This window comes from Kogia breviceps, chromosome 1, assembly GCF_026419965.1.
Source record: "Kogia breviceps isolate mKogBre1 chromosome 1, mKogBre1 haplotype 1, whole genome shotgun sequence".
NCBI classification, from domain to species: Eukaryota; Metazoa; Chordata; class Mammalia; order Artiodactyla; family Physeteridae; genus Kogia; species Kogia breviceps.
Window position 1 is genome coordinate 178,163,012 of NC_081310.1, and position 20,049 is coordinate 178,183,060.

Here is a 20,049-nt window from a genome sequence, read left to right on the forward strand (position 1 = left end):
GTAAAGTGGCCAGAACTGTAGGCTCTGCTGGGAACCTACTGTCTTGCATGTTTTTGTATATAATTTGCATAGTTGTTTTATGAAAAACTGCTGGGATCAGTCTCAGCCTCTCTTCCCTCCTCCCAGGGCAGTTGGAGCCCTGGTTGGATTTTGGAGGGACCAGAGAGAACTTTGGATGGGGAGACTGAGGACAGAGGACAGGGTCCTGCCCAGGATCCCATAGTGATTAGAAAAGTAGGTAATGTGGGTCTGTAAGGGTGATCCCATTCACAGAATTCACTGAACAAATATTGATGGAGGCCGACTGTGTCCCAGTCACTGCCACCAGGAGCTGTTGGCGGGCGAGATAGGCGTTAGACAAGGAGGTAAGTAAACAAGCTAATTTCAGGCAGTGGTGAGTTATGGGGAGTAAGCCTGGTGTTGACAGTGATGGGGTGTGTGGGGAGGTCACGTGGACGGATTTGGTGGTCAGAGAGGGCCTCTCTGAGGAGGTCAGCTTTGAGTAGGGACACCAAGTCACGCCCCAGCACTTACTAATAACTGCTCAGCCTAAAAACAACTCACAGATGGTGTCTTGGTGTGTTGCGAATCATCATTCCCATTTCATAGGTGGGCAAACTGAGGCCCAGTGAGGTGAAGGAACTTGACCAGAGCTCTCTGGAAGCCAGGACCAGAACATCTAACCCCACACTGGGTTGTTCTGGGAAACGTGGGCCCTTGCCAAGTCCGTTGGCAGGGATGGTCGCAGAGCCTGGAGACTCAATCCCAGGGGCACCTGCTGGTGAGTCATGGGGTGGTGGGTGGGGCTGCTCAGCAGAACCGGGCCACCTGTCATGGGAACAGGGCTTGTCTTTCATTTCTTCTCATTCCCAGACAGTCCATCTCTGTGTCTGTCTCTGTGCAGGGTGCTGGAGAGGGTGGGGTGGTGGTGTGTAGACTCTGAAGCTGCCACCCGCCCCCCTTGAGGAAATTCCTGGTGGGGGAGACTGGTGAGGACTGGGAGTGGGTGTGTGCTACAGTATGCAGAGCATGGTCCTTAGGATTCTGCTAATCCAGGGGTTCAAATCTGGCTCCATTGCTGTGTGACTTTGGGCCAGTTGCTTCACCTCTCTGAACTTTGGTTTGCCCATCTGTGAAATGGGGACAGTAATCCCTCACCAGCAAGATGTTTGTGAAGAGAAATGGGACATGTGCATATAGTGAGTGCTCCCTCTGTGGGGGCTGTAACGGTTGTTCATGGTCAGGGAATAAGGGCCCCAGGCCTTCTACAAAAAAAAAAAATCCTGCTGTGTCCCCACTGGTGCCTTAACAGTCTCCTCGGTCTCCTCATCTGTAGATGGGGACAGTAGTACCTGCTTCCCAGGGTGGCCAAGTGCATTCCATGAGAATCTGGTAGAAGGGGCCCGCTGGAGTGACGGGAGGTGGTTGGTGGCCCCTCCTTCCCCAGTAAATGACAACACGGTGGAGGCAGAGTCCCCAAGAAGGGACTTCGGAACAGGCGGGTGGTTGGCGTGCGGCAGCCTCACAGGGGAAGCAATGTTTGAGCTGCCTGAGCTTCCTGAGCACATCCCTGTCTTGCTGACTGGGTCACCGGGTGTCTAGAATAGTGCCTGGTACACAGTAGGTGCTTAATAGAGATCGCTTGTACTGACTTTCTGGTGGAGTAGGTGCTGGTCAGGCAGGGATGTGGAAGGGTGTTCAGGAAGCAGGAACAGCATGTGCAAGGCCTGGAAGGAATCCATAAAGGCTTCAGTGTGGGAGGAGCATGGGGGCTGGGCAGCTGGGGGCCTCAGTGGGTGGTCTTGCTCTCAGACACAGCCTTGGGGGCTGGAATAAATGAGCAGTGTGAGTCAGAGTGGCCGGGAGGGTGATGCTAAAGGAAAGGTGGCTGGGTTGGATGGAGCAGTGACAGTGGAGGGCCGGGGGTGGGGTGGGGGATGCCCCAGCCCCGTGTTGAGGAGAGGGCTGGTTTTCCCAGGATTGGGCTGCCATCCTCTGTCCAGGTATAGGTGACAAGGGTGAGAAGCTGTAGGGTGGCCAGCCTGCACCCTGGCTGGGGCCGTCGGGGCTGGTGGGCCGGGAACTAGGCTGATGGAAGAAGCTGGCGGGTGGCCCGTGGGCGAGGTGTCTGGGCGCTGTAAGCCAACCGTGGCGGCCAGCCGGTGAATGCTGGGGGAGGGAGCCGGGCTCTGCTAAGCCAGCCAGTCTGCAGTGAGGTGCAGCTACGTAGGCTCCGGGCCACCGGGCCTGCCAGCTCCCTTGGAGGCTTTTGTGTTCATTTCCTTCCTGCCGGCTCCTCTGTTTGCTCAAAACTCACGACCAGCCCCAGTGGGGTCTCAGCAGAAGCAAGGCGCCAAGGGGTTTCAGAGACCAGGGCACGGCGGGCGTGGGGGCTCAGAAAGAGCGCGCTAGTTCTCATAACAAAAGTACTCTTGAGTTTATTGTAGAAAGTTTGGAAAATACAAACAGGTCCCAAGTAAAAAATGAAAAACTACCTGTAATCCCACCACCCAGAGAGAGCCTCTGGGAACCTTTAGCCTTAGAATTCAGTGTTTAGAAATACACTTTGGTATTGAGTTCATTAAAACAGGATCAAGTTCTATGTATTTTTTTTTATAATCTATTTTTTAACTTAATGATGATAATAGTATTAACAGCCAACATTTATGGAGCAGTTCATTAATGTGTGGGCACCCGAAGTCTCCTACAGTGAACCGCACGAGGTGGCTATTGTTATCTTTGTTTACCGGGAAAACCAGGCTGAGAGAGTTAAATACCTGTCCAAGGTCACCCAGGTATTGAGAGACAGAACTGTTTGTATGATCCTATCAACAGCTGTGCTGCATTGCCTCTTGACAACCAGAGTGTACATTTTCCCCTGTCCTTGCATATTCTTTGAAACAAGTAAAAAAAAAACAGCCTTTCGTATGCATTTATGCCTTTTAATGACTTAGTGTGGATTTGTGAAAACACAGTTCTTGATAGCTGCATAATATTCCATGTTGTGGCTGTGCCCTGAGTTATTTAACTAGTCGTGTGATATGGGGAATGTAGGTTATTTCCCCTTTTTCTCTCTTGTAAATAACACTGCCCTGGCTCTCTTTGACCTGAGGGCTGAATTCTTGGACACCCAGAGTGTCCAAATCAGCAAGGCACTTAGAGCACCAAGCTAACAACCCGGTTCATTTCCCAGTGGGGCAAGGGAAGTGAAGAGAAAGGGGCAGGGGGCTTGTCTGGGTCTGGGAGGCTGCGGCCTCCTGAGCCGGGATGCTGCTAGCTCGCTTGTCCTGTGTTGATGAGAGCAGTGCCACCATGGGGAAGGGGGTTCTGGAGAGGATAGTGGGAGCACAGGGGTGGGTAGTGGCGAAGGTGATGGAGGTGGTGGGCTGGAGCTGATGGAGTACGGGTGTGGGGTAGGGAGGGCTCTGCTGTCAGGATATCTCTTGCAGAGCAGTTGGCTGAGGTGGGATGGACCCAGAGGGGTATTTCCTGCCCTCTCAGTTGCCCTTGTGGGCGGTCTGGGGGTGGGTATTTGGAATAAGGGTGGTGGGAGGGTGAGTCGGTGACAGTGTGTGTGTCTGGGCTTTGCTGATTATTTTGTGTGTTGGGGGGGGGGCTCTGTCAAGTGGGCCTTCTCAGCCCTTCCTCCCCCTGCTCCTCCTCCAGACCTCTCTGCTCTCTGGGACTTGGGCTCCGTGGCCCCTTCCTGGCAGATGCAGCCTTCGTGCCCCTCACCCCCCTGCCCCCCCCCGCCCCCGTAGCCAGTGAATGTGGCAGGGACTAGGTTCCCAGCCAGGGCAGCTGTGGACGGGTAGGGAGTGGAGACTGAAGCGTCCCCCTTCCCGGTCCAGGCTCTCCATTGTGTAGCCCCCCCTGGCTGTCCTGCTGCCCAGAGCCTGGCCCGGGCCCACATTCCTGTGGTGATGCGCTGGGTCTCCGGGTTGGAGCTGGTGAGCGTGAGGGGCACTGAGTTCTCACAGGACTGAGGGCCTTTTGGGGACGGGGGCTGGTGGGGATGGAGCCTGTGGGGATCCAGAGGGCTCTGCTGAGACCGCCCTGCTTCTGGGAGCTAGTGTTAAGTCACCGTGTGTCGTTGGACAAATCACTTTACCTTTCTGAGTGCTGCTTGGCAGGCTAATTCCCCACCACCTGCCCCTCTTATCCCCTCTCGGAGCCTCCATTTCCACATCTGTAAGAAGGGAGAGCTGAACTCAGTCATCACGCGGGCCTGAAAGTGAGAAAAATGTGCCACGGTAAGACCACCGAATGGTTATTGAGTGCCGGCCGTGTGCTGGGCAGCAGGAGTGCTTTTGGTGCATCATCTTACTTGATTCTCACGACAGCTCCGTGAAGAGTATATCATTGTTTAACCAAACAGAGGCTCAGAGAGGTTGAGTAACTTGCCCAGAGTCACCCAGCAAGTAAGCAGAGCTGGACTTGAACCCAAGACTTGAACCTGAAGCTGGGCTCCCAGCCCCTGCTCACAATGCCTCCACTCACCAGGAGAGTGGAGCCTGAGACTGGCTAATGTGAGGAAGGAAGCTCGGGCAGAATTAATTATACTTGATTTTATTCTTAGTTTTTGCAGCATGATTAGCACTGCACAGGGTGCTGGGCTCCTGGCCCACCTACAGCTGACCTAATTTGTGTGTCCGTGCCTGTTTCTGTAGCTCACCCTTCCTTTGCCCGCATCCAACCTCTCCTTTTTTCTCTCTCTGCATTCTCCCCTGCTCTGTGGCCTTGGAAATGCCACTCAGGCTCTCTGGGCATTAATAGCCTCATCTGCAGCATGGGTGTAATCATGCTGATTCTACTCCCCTCAGGAGGTTGGTGAGGCTTACATGAGATAAAATCTTCAGAATTCATAATGGAAATATTAACATGTACCTAACAATAATCACAGCTACATTTATTTATTCAGCTCGCAGTGTTGGGTTCTGTGCTCAGCCCGTTACCTGCATGATCTTATTTGATCCTCATGGCACGCCTATGAGTCACATACTGTTATTAACATGCCCATTTTACAGGTGAGAAAACTGAGGTGCCAAGAGACTCAGTGGCTTGCCTGATGTCCAATGGGTAGTGAGGGGAGGAGCTGATTCATTCTGGCTTTAACCTCTGTGTTATCCTGTTTCTCTGGGAAGGCTCATGATGGGGGTGGGGGCAGGTGGAGGGAGCTGGGCATGAAAGACCCCAGACTTCTGGTCTCCAAGGAGGGCTTGGAAGGAGGCTGGGGGCCAGAGGAGGGAGATGCCCTGCCTTTCTACCTGAACACATCCCCCCCACCCAACCCCACTGGAGAGGGATGGCAGTGGAAGTTACCCACCCATCCCAGCATTTCTAAAACTATGGAGAGGATCCGGTAGGGGTGGGGGCGGGCGGGTGGCAGGCAGCTCTGGTCACTGCTGGTCCCATCAAGTCAGAGAGCCTGAGGTACTTCTTTGGGTCAAGGCTGTGGGTCAGCTCAAGGTAGGATGGTGGCAAGGGGGCAGTGAGGAAAAATGGCAGGGGGTGCGCCAGACCATTGGGCAAGGTGCCATGTCTCACCCCGGCATTGTAGGTGTGCTTGTACATACCCCAGAGGGAAAGTGTGCATGGTGTGTGTGCATGGTGTGCATGTGTGGAGGGGAGTGGGATGCAGGTGTTAGGGGCCTGTTGGTGGGTGTCTGAGATGGGGCATATGTATGGTGCAGTGGGTGCTTTTTCAGGGACGCATGGGTGGAGCATGTGGGGAGCAGGAGTGGGTATTTGGGAGCATTTGGGGTATTTGCCGTGTGCCGGTGTGTGTATGGTGTGCGAGGGTGGAGGGGTGGTAGTTTTGAGCTGAGGATGTCCAGGGACTGTGGGTCACAGGTGTTGGAACCCCAGATGAGCAGCAGATTTGGGGCTACCCTGGAGTGTTCGGAGCAAGGGTTCCAGAGGCTAAGTATCCGTGCTCATGTCTCAGCTCTAAACCCCAGCCTCAGTGCCTGCATCTGTGAAGTGGGGATAATAAAATCCTGGGAGGCTGTGATGGTTGAAGGTGGTGGCGCAGGTAAGAGTTCTTCCAGTGCCTGACCTAGGACAGGGCCTCCATAGTGGTGGGCAGAGGCCTCTATAACCCCCTGAGGACCCTCAGTAGCTCCCCGGGGGAGCCCAGACCTTCACCCACCTCTGGGGGAGCCTCCGGCTGGGTGTCGCAGCCAGGACTGGTGGTGGCAGAAAGCAGAATTTGCAGGGCCTTCGCAGTGGGCTGTGTGGGGCGTGTGGGGATGTGAGGGTGAGAAAAGATTGTTTACAGGTTGTGAGGTTTTTGTCAGAGTCCGAGGGTGTCGCTGCCATGGGGAATGTGGGCAGTGATATGTGACTCAGGGGGCATGCTTGGACGTGGGGAGGGTTGGTGTGTGCCTCAACCCACGGACGTTGTGTGGGGTGTGTTAGGTGAGGAGAGGGGTGCAGCTGTGTGTCTGTGTGTTCATCTGGAGAGGCGGTAAACGGGTGAGCTCACGGTGGTACGTGCCAGGCTGTTGTCTGTGAGTTGTGGTGGGTACACAGGTTAGGGTCAGTAAATGTGGATCATGACTGTGTATGCGTCTGTGCTGGTTTGTGTGTGCGCGTGTGCGCGCGCACGCTTGAGTTGGGTGTGCAGATGTGTTTATCAGGCATGGGAGGGTGTGTGGTTTACCTGGAGGGGGCACAGTTGAGGGTGGGGGAGGCTGGCATTTGAGTTCAGTTCTCCTTTAAGGGAATGGCAAGGATAATTATGCTAATTATGTGCGGAATTATGCAAATAGAGAGGTCGTTTGGGGGTCAAAGGCTGTTTTCACCATCCTCCTCTGGCATTTGTGACTTCTGAGGCTTTCCCTGCTGCCTCCCAGGCTCAGTTCCCCACCCCCCGTCTCTCTCCTCTCTCCTCTCTCCTCTCTGTAGCCCTGGTAGCTGCAGCTTCCAGCGCCCCTGTAGTGTTCCTGGGAGGGCCCCGTGAGCCCTGGTCCCCCAGGGAGGGGTACAGCTGGCACTTAGTAGACTTGGGGGGGGGCTGGGCAAGATGGCATCATGCACCCCATCCCCCGCCCCCCAGGTCTCAGGTGTCCCTGTGTTAAGTTTCCCAGGGTGAGCTCAGGGGTGACTGGATTGTTGGCCATCACCCCTTCTACCCCATCTGGGGGGCTGCTTATTATTTGGAAAGAATGTTCTCTTGGATGTAGGTTTGGAAAATCACTGAGGTGGCCCCTTCCCCAGCTTTGTCTGATGAGCGTGAGGCTAAATTAAGATGTGAGAGAATTCTCTCCCTCAGCTTCCCACTCTTGCCTTCCCTTTCTCTCGCACACCCAGTCCTCCCTCCACTCCCTCCTCCCTGTCCCCCCACACCACCCCTCTGACCTCCTGGTTTCCCTCTGTCCTTGCATCTCTGTCTCCATCCAGTGTCTCCCCCCACCCCCATCATTCTCTCTGTTCTTCTATGATCTCTCCCTTTCCTGCCCACCCCCCCCATCTCTGTGGGGATCTGGAGCTCCTGGTCCTTAGCGTGGAGGAGATGGTTGTCATGGTAACGGTTGTCATGCCGATGGCTACTGAGCTAGGAATGAATAGTATCTAGGTGAGAGCTACCTGAGTGGAGGCTGATGGGTTCACAGGAGGTTCCATACTTGTCTCTGAGCCTCAGAGCTGCACAGTGTGTGCCCCCATCTAGTGCCTGCCCCCATGCATGTGCGTGTTTGCACCCAAAGGCATATGCCAACACACGGTGCCTCTCTCTGCCTTTAGGTGAGTGTGTGTCAGGGTGTGTCTGTATGTGTTCTTTCTATGTCTCTGGGTGTGTCATTTCAAGGGCCTGTGTGGCTTTGCAGGGTGTTAGGGGCTGGTCACTGTGGAATCATGAGGACACCCCATTTTGGCCCCCACTTTTACCCCAGTTTGGGGTTCCCCGGGACCACAGACTTCTTAGAACCCCTCCTCCCAGCTAAAGGGCTTCCAGCCTTCCCTGGGCTGCCTGGAAGGATGGAGAGACAGTGAAGATGGACCTGCTCAGGAAAGTCAGTCTGAGCCCCGTCCCTGCTCAGTCTCCATCCTGCTTCACGTCTCTGGCTTCAGACTACTTGCCTAAGAATGGAGCAGAAAGTCTCCAAGGGACCCCAGCTTAGCTGGCCCAGGTGGTAGAGGCTGCTAGTGTGGGAGCTTCTGGCCCCCTCACCTCAGGTCCTGGGGATTTGTTCTTCTGAGAAGTGGGAGCAGAGATGGGATCTGGGGAAGGTTGGATGGTAGCTGCTCTGAGCTCCTGAAATGTCTAAAACGGAGGAAGACCCAGCAATTAGTCACAGAGCAATTACTCTAATTGTTCCACTCCATGACTCACTGGTAGCAAGTAAATACTGATTAATTCATTATTTTGAGACTGTGTGTGTGCGTGTGTGTGTGTGGTAACGGGTATGGTGGGGGGAACCTCCTGGCTCCCTGCCCTGGCCTCCTGCCCTGTGTGGCCTGTGTAGGGCTTTGGAGCAGGTGGTCGAGGCTCGGGCCCAGAAGCCAGGGTTGGGATCCTCTCTCTAGCTCCATAGGAAGTCCAGAAGGGGGCCTGTCAGGGGTGGGAGTGTGAGAGTCTGAGCACAGATAGCAGTGCCAATCCAGCCCCTCTCCTGCTCACATACCTTCTATGGCTCCCCATGTCGTCAAACAGTAGTGATACTCAGACTCCACCTCAGACCTGCTGAACCGCCAGGTTCTGTTTTCACAATATCCTGATGTGCAGTCAGGATAAAACATGACCAGTTTCCAAGATAAAAGTCACCAGCCAAGCACTGAGAGCCTGTCATGGAGCTTCCCCAAACTCTGGCCTGTCCCTGCCCCACCCCTGCCCCGGAATTACATCCTCCAACTCCAAACCTGTTCCCTAACAGATACTTCCTGATACCTACTGTGTGTCTGACACGGTCCTGCCTCCATCGAGGTGTAGTTTAGTGGGGGTGGGAACAGTCACAGAAAAAGTATATACCCAAGCCAGCACAGCTCACAAGTAGTGGTAGTTGTGAATTCAGAAGCACAGGATGCTCTGAAAGATCAAAGTAGGAGGGCTTAGGGGCTTCCCTGGTGGCGCAGTGGTTGAGAGTCCGCCTGCCGATGCAGGGGACGCGGGTTCGTGCCCCGGTCCGGGAGGATCCCACGTGCCACGGAGTCGGCTGGGCCCGTGAGCCGTGGCCGCTGAGCCTGCGCGTCTGGAGCCTGTGCTCCGCAACGGGAGAGGCCACGACAGTGAGAGGCCCGCGTACAGCAACTAAATAAATAAAATTTAAAAAAAGTAGGAGGGCTTCTCCGAAGAAGCGATGGGGAGCAGGACTTAGCTGGAGGGAAGTTGGAGGATAAGGGGATGGGAAGGAAGGGTGTTCTCTTGGAGGGAACAGCGTGAGTGAAAGAGGCGGGAGAGACCAGGCGTGTTCCAGGAACAGACAGGGGCCTGGTGGTAGGAATCCAGTGATTGCAGGGGTTCCGAGGGACCCTGGATGAGGCTGTCAGTCCCAGCTCTGGTGGCATAGGCTGTACTTCCCCACCTCGGAACTTTTGCTTATTCTGTTATCTCTGCTTGAGATGCCTTTCTCTCTCTATTTCAGTTGCTTAAGATCCAAGTGCTAATCCTTTAGATCTGAGCACCAGGTCATCTTTCTCTGTAAGCTCTCAGGGGGCAGGGACTGTGGCTGGGCCCAGTCTGGGTCCAGGGTCAAAAGCGTGGTTGGGGGTTTTCGCTCCTGTCTTGGATGTCCTTAGTACTGGCTCTCAGCCCGGGGTTGCAGTGGGGAGGGATGGTCCAGGCCCAGGAGCCACAGCGCCTGGCCTTCCCAGGTTCTGATTTGGCGGGGAGTCTTGGGTCTGGAGAGCAGGACCCTGGGAGAAGCCCCTCTCACCCCTGAAAACTCTCAGGAGACCCTTGGCAGAAGTGAAAGTGGCAACCGTGCCCTGAGCTGACTCTCGGCATTGAGATACTTTGGGGGGAGTGTAGACAGGGAGGCTGACTTTGTTTTGGGGAGGACCCAGGGCCAGGGCTGGAGCCCACTCCCTTCTCTCCCTCCCCCACCTATCCAAGGTACTTCCCTCCCAGAGCCCCAAACCTCCTCAGCACCCATGTCTATCTAATGGGACTAATTGCCCTACCTTTGGGATTTTGAGGTGTGAGACTTTGGGTCCCTAGCAGAGTCTGAATCTTATCATATCACATGCTCTCTGGTGACCTGGGGCAATGGGGCCTCCCTCCTCTCTGCGGTGGAAGGGGGCAGATGGTGCTGGCCGCACCGAGGGTAATGCTAACCGGGCTGAGAACCTGCTGCCTTGAGGTGCGCTCAGCACGTATCAGCGTGCTGCACGCTCACAGCAACCCAACAAGGCAGGAAGTGGTAATGCGGCTTACCTCGGCTCTCTGTTTACCCCTGTGGAGGCCACATCTGATGCTGTCCCTCCACTGTCACTTGACCCATGACAGTGTCTGTGGTTCCTCTGGGCATGTCCCGGCTGCTGGCCTCAGGTGCTGAGCCCTGTGCCCGACTCTGCCCTCTCTAGGCTCAGCGCTGGCGCAGTGAGAACTTCGAGAGGCCCGTGGACCTTGAGGGCTCTGGGGACGATGACTCCTTCCCCGATGATGAGCTGGATGACCTGTACTCCGGGTCGGGCTCGGGCTGTAAGTACCGCCTTCCCTTTCCCTGCATGTTGTGTCAGCAATGCCAGTCTGCCTCCAGTGCCCCATCCGAGGCTGTGATGGCAAGGAAGAGGAACCCTCGCAGGCTCAGTTGAACGGTGGGGTAGGGGAGGGGGCGGTCAGGCAGGGGGAGCTCATGGACCTCAAGCACAGGAAGGGCAGGCCACTCTTCCTGGGGTGGAACCAGGGCCTTGAGGCCTCAGAGCCTAGCACTCCCAGCTCCCCACTGCTTCTGTCTCTGCATCTCTCTGTGCACTGCTTGGGTCCCCTGCAGACCTCTGGCCTCTGTCAGGGAACACAGATGCCCCTCAGTAACCCAGTTTTCAGTACTGTTGTGACCACTTGGAGGAACTCAGTAGCCCCTTTTCAGTTGCAGTGGCCCATCCCCAGCAGAGGCCATTTGATTGGCTCAGCTTAGGTCAGGTGGCCCCCTTCTGTCCAATCAGCAGTGGCCAAGGGCAGGGTTAGGGCAGTGATGGAAAACGGTAGGTGCCTCCAGTGGTGCCTGGGACAACCCAGTTCCGGGGCCCCGCCCAGAAAGGCCAATAGAGTAGCGTGAGATCAGGGAGTCACACTGAGTTCGAATCCCAGTTTCGCTACTAAATAGCTGTGCCACCTCTAGCCGTTTTCCCTCTCTCAGTCTATTCTTGTCTGTGAATGGTGATAAATATGCCTCCTTCTCAGAGCCTCTGGAAGGCTTCAGTTTAAGACATCAGGGTCTGGCACAGAGAAGGAGCTCTAAAAATGGTAGTAAAAAGGGATGTGTGTTGAGATTGGGCCCCCTGAGGGGGCAGGACGAGCCTAACGGATGGTGGGGGTCTGTGCGCTTTGGAACTGGCGACCTACAGCTCCTTGCCTCTAGTCTTCCCACTTTAGCCCACTCCTGTAAGCCTCTTGTGAGTTAATCTTCATGAAATCCATCCCGATGGGTCACATCTCTACTTCCAAACCTCCCTGGCTCCTCCCCACCCCCTCCTCTGCCTAGTTCAGGCCCCCCTGGGAGCTGCTGTGGCGTCTCTCTCTCCTCTCTCTCTCTCTCTCTCTCTCTCTCTCTCTCTCTCTCCTCATTTTCTCCCAAGGCCCTCCCTTCACTTGTCCTGGCTTGGAGTCCGGAGTGCTCAAGCATCCCCTGTGGGAGAGGCTTGTTCTTCCTCTTCCTCTCTGCCTGTGCCTCTGGGGGAGCCTTAGTTTACCCACCATGTGTGTTCATGTAGGTTGTACCCGTGTCTGACTCTTCCCAGAATGCCACTCCCCTCCTCCCCCCCTCCCTGCAACCTCCAGCAAGATTTGCAGCCAGTAGGGCCTGAGTAGCCACTGCCTGGATTCAACCTGCTGGAAGCTCCAGGCTCGGTGGGCTAGAATAGTCAGGGAAGACTTCCTGGAGGAGGTGGTCCCTTAGAATTTTTGGCTAGGCAGAGAAGACTTGGGGAACATTCACTAGCTATCAGCCAACTGGTAACCATTGGCTACATTGTGCCTTCCTCCTTTCCCTCATCTTGTCCTGGGAAAATTATGCAAAGTGTGAGGGTTGGGAGCCCCCCATCTTGATGGCCATTGCTTACCTGGGATCCTCATGCCCCGCAAATCACCCAGCTCCCTAGCTCTCTCCTCTCCCCCTCACCCTCCAGACTTCGAGCAGGAGTCGGGCATCGAGACAGCCATGCGGTTCAGCCCAGATGTGGCCCTGGCAGTGTCCACCACACCTGTGGTGCTGCCCACCATGGACATCCAGCCTGTGGGCACCCCGTTTGAAGAGCTCCCCTCTGAGCGCCCCACCCCAGAGCCAGCCACCAGCTCCCCATTGGTGACAGAGGTCCCAGAAGAGCCCAGCCAGAGAGCCACCACCATCTCCACTCCTACGGCAACCACTGCTGCCACAACCACAGGGACCCCAGCTGTGGCCACAGTGCCCACCACAGTGGCCACCGTCGCCCCCAGCATCCCTGCAGCACCCCCTTCCACGGCCACCACCTCCATCGTAAGGACCACCGGCATACGGAGGCTTCTGCCTCTTCCGCTGACCACGGCAGCCACAGCCCGGGCCACCACCCCAGCGGTACCCTCACCTCCCACCACAGTGGCTGTCTTGGACACAGAGGCCCCAACACCCAGGCTGGTCAACACAGCTACCTCCAGACCAAGGGCCCTTCCCAGGCCAGCTACCACCCAGGAGCCTGACATCCCTGAGAAGAGCACCCTGCCCCTGGGGACCACTGCCCCTGGACCCACGGAGGTGGCTCAGGTGAGCGGGTGGGGAGAGGACAGGGAATCAGAGCAGAGGAGGGTGGGTCAGGGCCTGGGGAGGGAGGACGGAGCTGGGCAGGGGTGAGATCTAGGAGGTTCTGGAGATGAGCCAGACAGGGATGGGGAGGGTAAGATAGGCATGAGGCCGGAGGGCCAAGGCTGGGGGTGAGTTACAGGACGAGGACAGAGATTGAGATGGATGGGGATGGAAGAGGGACCAGGCCTGGGTCTTTGGATGTTAGGACAAGACATCAATGGGGAAGGAGCTGGGTGAATGGGAGTGTTGATGTGGGGAGGGGCCAGGGGCCTGCGTGTTCTGATTAAAAGCACAGACTCAGGAGCCTTGCAGCCTGGATTGGAATTCTTCCACTGCCATGTGCCTTCAGGAAGTCACTGATCCTTTTTATACCTTTGTTTCCTTATCTGTGAAAAGGAGAAAATAATAGAATGCAGATCATAGGGTTGTGAGAATTAAGTTTCCTGACATATCCAAAGTGCTTAGAACAGTGCCTGGCAATAGTGAGTAAGCTAAAAGTTTCACTTTTGTTATCATCCTCGTTGTTATTGTTATTATCCATCGGAGGGGGATTAAGAGTGGGGCTGTGTGAGAGGAATACTGCAGCTTACATTCGTGGAGTGCTGCCTGGGTGGCAGGCTCAGTGCTGAACACATTACCTGTGCCATCTCCTCTCACCCTCACACTCACCCCACGGGGTGGCACTGCCGTCATCCTCCCTTAAAGGTGAGGCCCCTTTCCAAGGCTTCACAGGCAGCAATGGCAGAGTCAGGATTTGTCCTCTGAGCAGTCGGGACAACCTGGTGTTTCACAGGTGCTTGGCCAGGCAGGCAGGGGGGGGCAGTGCTGGGGCACTGAGACCAGGTTGCTGGTGCAGCCTCTGCTCACGGCCTTTCCTCGGCCTGGACACCAGACCCACGCTCTCCATGCCCACTTGTGAAGCAGCTACATCCCTGCCATGATCCCGACTCTGGTCCTGCCTCCGTGTGGTGGGATCCATTGAGATTTGTGGTGCTCTTAGACTGACCTTCAGGCTAAGGGACTCACACCTGCCCTAGGCACATGGATCCAGGATCAAGCCCATGTACTTAAGAGCTACACCCAGCTGTCCCCAAGCAGCAGTCCCTGGTAGGAACCCCCTAAGGATTGTTAGAAAGGCAGCTGGAGAAGGAAGTAATGGAGATGGGATGGGGACCGGGATGTGCCCAGGGTGAGAATAGAGGCAGTGTAGTATAGTGGTTAGGAACACAGATTCTGGAGGTGTATAGATCTGGATTTTAGTTCTGCTTCTGCCACTTACTAGCTGTGTGTCCTTGGGCAAGTCATTTAACCTCTCTGGGCCTATTTCCTGCTCTATGAATTAGGGGTAATAGTGCCTCCTTTATGAGGATGTGAGGATAAAATGCCCATGATGTGCTTATTTAGCACAGGGCCTGGCACATGGTGCATGCTTACTGAGTGCCAGCCCCACCAGGGAAGTGGCGTGGTGACGGTGGGCTTGTGTGCATGTGTGTATGGCTGCACTGTGGCCTGGCTCCTGGGCTCATGCTACCCTCTCTACAGACCCCAACTCCAGAGTTCTTCCTGACCACGATCCGGGATGAGCCAGAGGTGCCAGTGAGCGGGGGACCCAGTGGGGACTTTGAGCTGCCGGAGGAAGAGACCACACAGCCAGACACAGCCAATGAGGTGGTGGCTGTGGGTGGGGCCGCAGCCAAGCCGTCACCTCCACCTGGGACGCTGCCCAAGGGTGCCCGCCCAGGCCCTGGCCTCCTGGACAATGCCATCGACTCGGGCAGCTCGGCGGCTCAGCTGCCCCAGAAGAGCATCCTGGAGCGGAAGGAAGTGCTCGTAGGTGAGACTTGGGGCCTGGGAGGACCCCGGAGGGGGCAGCTGGTGGGGCTTCAGTTTGCCCTCTAGGAACCCAGGAGGGAGGGTAGGGTGTGGGTTTCCTAGGAGCCTAGTTTCCTAGGAAGGGAAAGCTGGGGACTCGGGGACCCCAGGACGTACCCTCTGGTTCCTCTTCTGACCTTCCTTATCCCAGGGTCTGACCTCCATCCTACCTCCAGCACTTTCCTCAGCACCCTCTGACCCCTCCTCAGACTCTGCCCTTGACCCCTGCTTCCCTGGACCATGCTGATTCACCCCTCCTGGACCGCAACCTCTGGATCCTAATCCCTGGTCACATCCTTGGTTTGATCTGCTCCCACCCTCGATGCTAGCCCTGAGGACCTGCCCTTGGCCTTGTCTCCTGAAGAGTCTCTGGATTCATGGTCCAAGCGCTGCTCCCCACTTAGGAGCGGTGTGGCCTCGGGCAGGTGCTTCACCTTTCCAGGCTCCCTTCTCCTCATCTGTGGAATGGGGATAATCATTTTGCATTTAATCAATTATAAGTGCACATCTGTTCATATGTTAATCCTTCTGCAGTTGGGATGTGCCCTAGTTTAGATGGCAGAGATTTTTCCATCCTAAGGGTATATAAAATACTGGAGCGTCTTCTGATTGATGGCATCTTACATTTGATGAGGACCGTAGCACAGCACCTCCCTCATAGCACTGTTGAAGATTCCATGCATTCGTGTGATGAGAACAGGTGATTAGAACAGTGCCAGGCTGCAGTGAGGGCTGTAAATGGCAGCCAGTGCTGGTGTTTTAGCATTGACTCCAAACTTCACTCCAACTCTGGTCTCAGGTTCGAGATTCCCAGCCCTCTCCCAACTCTTGCCCCCATCCCCCAGGGCCCTCTGCCCTCTCCTTAGGCTCTAAGCTCATCCCACCCTGCCTCTGGCTCTTGACCTCTGCCCTCTTCCTCCACAGCTGTGATTGTGGGCGGGGTGGTGGGCGCCCTCTTTGCCGCCTTCCTGGTCACACTGCTCATCTACCGCATGAAGAAGAAGGACGAGGGCAGCTACACGCTGGAGGAGCCCAAACAGGCGAGCGTCACATACCAGAAGCCCGACAAGCAAGAGGAGTTCTACGCCTAGCGGAGCCAGAGTGCCTCCCTGTAGCCTCAGCGCCACCCCTGCGCCTACTCCCTGGCCCGGAGCCACCAGTCCCACCCTGGGACTGGGCCTGGGAGACAGCCTGGCCCCAGTTCATCTCTGCCACCCTCCCAAGGTCTGCCCAGACTGCCAGCTTCACACAGCTCTTCCCCAAGGGACAGGGGGCATTGCCATCTGCTCCAGACTGTGCCCTTATGAGCTCATCACTTGTCCGCCCCCACCAGCCTGGGGCTTTAGGACCTCATGTCAGGTGGACAGGAGGAAGGAAACTCCTGATTGGCTGGTGGAAGAAGGGGTGGGGCTTAAGCCCCAACCTGGCCCCATGGGGCTGACTGAGGTTTCCGTTTGGGGGCAGAGAGGCACTCAGGCTGGTTTTCAGGACAAGCATTTGGCAAACTCAGCCCTTGAAATCATTGAGACACTGCAACCTCTTGCTTCTGTCCCAGGTTCCCTCCCTGCCTGGGTGAGACAGTACCCGTCACCACCAACCTGTATTGCCCCGGCCTCTCTGGGGTTGTGGGGTCGTTTTCCCTCACCCTTGCCCAATGCACATGCACCCACAGGCTTCTCCTTCCCGGTCTGCCCCTGAGGAATTGGCTTCCCGAGAGTGCTCTGGCAGCCACTGGTGAGGAGGGGCTGGGCTGCTTGAAGCTCCTGCCGAGTGGACTCTGCACAGACACTATCTCTCACATGGTCACATGTATTGTCACACACAGACAAAAGCACGCAGTGACAAAATCATATGCAATCTTGACCACGCAGCCAGTCCAGACATGTCACAGACACACACGTTCTTCCAAAGAGGTTTATTCATTTCTTACGTGCCCCCAAATGCTTATGACAATGCAAGTCACTAATCATCGTTACCCAGTGGTGATGGTGTGGCCTGCCTCCCTCTCTGCCACACTCCTCCTACCCCCCACCCACCCATACACCTGACACCACACACATTGCCTCCAGCTTTCAGGCTCACTGGGGAGGGTGTCATTAGGCCAGAACAGTCAGCCCATATTGGGTCCCCTGAGGTGCCCTGTCACACTCAGCCCTCACGACACCCTCACCAACCACGTTGCCACCGACCCCGGCAAGTCTGATGCAATCCCACGTGGATGCACAGTCTCACCCACACAGCCCCGCTCTCACACTTGGACACTTGCCTTTCCTGGAGTGAAGTGTGATGTGGGGGCCATTGCCACAAGCCCCCTCAGGACGTTGCATACCTGCTGAGCCTGGCTTCACCCTGCCTGTTTCCCTCCCCTCTGTAGCCTGCAAAGGGCTTGCTTGGGGGCAAGTCCCCCACTTGCTGAGGAAGGCAGGCTGGCTCCCGGAATTCAGCCTTGGGCTGGGGGGGGGGGGCTTGGGTCCCCCAGGACCTAAGGCCCCGAGTGGGGAGGGAGCATGTGGTGGGGCTCCTGGGCTCCCTACATCCCCCTCCTGCTCTGAGCTGGGGTCTGACTCTGCCTCCCAGGACACAAGTCTCCAAAGTGCCTGCGAGGGTGGGCCCTGCGCCTGGGCCCTCTGCGCCCTCTCCCTTTGGCCTTGCCGGGTCCACCTCAGCCCCACCCCTGGGCCCCTGGGGGCCTCCCGTGGACACCTGCCCATTCATTTGGCCAGACAACCTGGCGGTTGTCCTGGCTGCAGCTGGAAGCAGCCCATCCAGACGCACTGCCCCAGGCCGAGGGCTGCGGGCAGGCTGGAGTGGGGGTGTCACAGGCCCCAGCCCGCCTCCCCCATCTCTGTTACCCTTGCAGATGGGGCCTATTATGTAGATACTTTAAATGTGGGGTCACAAATCTCCTATGGGGGCTGTGCTTGGTGGGGCCTCTTGGAGCCAAGGGATGTGGTCTGAGTTGTGATGGTCTGGGCCTCACACCCCCACCCCTTGCCCACAACCCAGATTAAAGTCAGGAGCCCGGGTTTTATTTCTGTTCCCTTTTCAAGACTCGCTGGCAATAGACTTGTGCAGGGTGAGGGCTAGGGGTGCCTGAGGCGGTGAGAGTGAGGTCCCAGGTAGCTTTGTAGCCTGTCTTTTCCACTGTCCTACTCCCAGGCTGGGGCTCCATCTTTCAGACCCACAGGCCCCCTTGGCAGGGCCTGGAGGCTAGTGAGGAACCTAGCTGGTCCCACTCTTTGAGGGGCAGGAGTAGGGGGAGGCCTCCTGGGTCCACGATCTGTTGGAGGTGACCTGGCCTCAGTCATCCCTGGAGTGTAAGGGCTGGGGGACAGGAGAGACCAAAGTCCCAGCCTCCCTTTACCCTGCTTCCTGGCGGGCTGCTGTCTTGGGGCAGCAGCTCTGGTGAGAAGGCCTGGGCAGGCCAAGGCTGAGAAGCCAGGGAGCAAGAAGGAGAGGGGATCTGGACCACCCAGGGGAGCTCTGGGATGCTGGGACTGGGATAAGAGACCCAGCAGTGCGCACAGCCTCGGCATGGGTCTGGGGCCCGTGGTGGTTGCAGGGTCGAGCACAGGACGGCTGAGCAGAGCGTAGGCTGGCTGGAGTGGGCTCAGAGGGGCTGCGTGGGTCCAGCCTGGCCCCAGCAGGCCTAACTCCTCATGCTCTGTGGGCTGGCTTCTAACTTGGGGCCTCCTGGCACTGGCCTTTTCTCTGTGTCCTTAGCATTTGTGAGAAGAGGCCAAGGGCCTCGTTCATGGAGCCCTGGAACCAAGAAAAATGTCCAGGTCTTTACCTTCATGAAGTTTCACACCATCCGATCAGCCCAAATCCATCCCAGCTAGCCCAAGTCCAGCGCAGCGATCCCAGAGTGGGCGGTACAAAGGACGAGCTGGAGCTCTCCTATGTGCAGTGTGAGTGCAAGGCCTCACCCTGCCTGGATACATGGTGTGATGCGTGCAGGCCCTGCCCAAATATGTCCCCAGCCACCCCGGTGCTCCTGGGGAGGGTGTCCTGCAGGGCCCTGGCATTGCCGGGAAATGTGGCCAGTTCCAAAGGAAGAGGGAACTTGTGTGCTTGACAGCTTCTGGGGCCTCAGCTGCCGGAGAGTGCAAGGCGGGCTGGGGCCACCCCTCAGCTGTGACTCCTAGAGCCCAAGCTCTGTCTCCCCAGGGGGCCAGAGGGGATGCCTCCCCTGAAGGGTTGGTCTCCTTGTTCGGAAGCAGATGGGTGGTCACTGGGGCCGGGCGGGGCAGGTCAGCCCCTCCTGGGGTTGGCAAAGCCATCTGTCCAGGCTTCCAAGCTGGGGGCCCTGGGCACAGGGAGCAGACACACCTCTGCCTCATGGGACAGGACTGGGCACTGCCTACTTGGCGCTCCTGAATTTCTTCTCCTGACAGCCACCACCCTGGACTTGCTTACCCAGGCCTCCTGCCTGTAAATAGAAGCCCACAGACTGTACAGATTTACAGAGACGCCGAGGCTGGGCCCCAGAGTTGCCATCTAAGGGCTGATGGCCCCAGCATCCCCCGGGTGCCCACCAGGCAACTCGGCGCACCAGCCCCAGCGTGGCGAATGCATGTAAATATTTTTCGTAGGCAGCAGTGTGGCTCCAGAGAGCCCCATGAAGACAGTGTCCCTCCTGTGCACCCTTTCTCCTATACAGATCCCTCCAAGAACCCGGCCTGGGGCGGGGGAGTTTATCCTTCCCTCCCCCAGGCCTTCCCTGCCCCTTGTCTCCCTCATAACCTGTTTATTAACCATACCTGTCCTGAGTTCATGGCCAAAACTTTAAATACGAGAAAGCGGTGGAAAAAGACTGGAAAAAGAAACCAAGGCACCTGCCCCACTGTGGGTGCTCACCTGTCCCAGCCTTGTGAAGGAACTGTGATGGTTTTTTTTGTTTGTTTGTTTGTTTTAACACTTCCTGTGCTGTGCCCATTTATAAGAGGAAATAAAATTAAACTGAAATGATGCACTGTGGTCAGAGTGTGAGATAAGCATGGAGATCATTTGGGGAGGGGCAGCCCACAACGGTCCCATTTGGGCCTCAGCCACATCCCCCTTTAAAAGAAATTGAGAAGCAAGCAAAGAAAATTGACCGACAGCCCCTTGTGGGAACCATTATGGTAAAAGCTGCCCTTGGTTGAGAGCGTTGGGGAAGCCATGGAGCTGACTGCGGCGAGGCTGAGTGGGCGCTGCGGTTGGGCGGGGCCAGACTGCGGTGGCATTGGGGGCC

The 20,049-nt window shown here is 56.6% G+C and overlaps 1 protein-coding gene across 1 annotated transcript in view; it reads left to right on the forward strand.

Annotated features, from left to right (window-relative positions):
- The window catches only part of SDC3 (syndecan 3), a 37,889-nt gene extending 18,104 nt beyond the window's left edge, over nucleotides 1–19,785 (forward strand). Inside the window, exons 2-5 of the mRNA XM_059037442.2 lie at nucleotides 10,525–10,642; nucleotides 12,289–12,902; nucleotides 14,484–14,775; nucleotides 15,738–19,785. Of these exons, the coding sequence (XP_058893425.2) occupies nucleotides 12,321–12,902; nucleotides 14,484–14,775; nucleotides 15,738–15,904 (1,041 nt within the window). The 5' untranslated portion in view covers nucleotides 10,525–10,642; nucleotides 12,289–12,320 and the 3' untranslated portion in view covers nucleotides 15,905–19,785. The remainder of the gene's footprint in view (nucleotides 1–10,524; nucleotides 10,643–12,288; nucleotides 12,903–14,483; nucleotides 14,776–15,737) is intronic.
- Nucleotides 19,786–20,049: the final 264 nt, after the last annotated feature.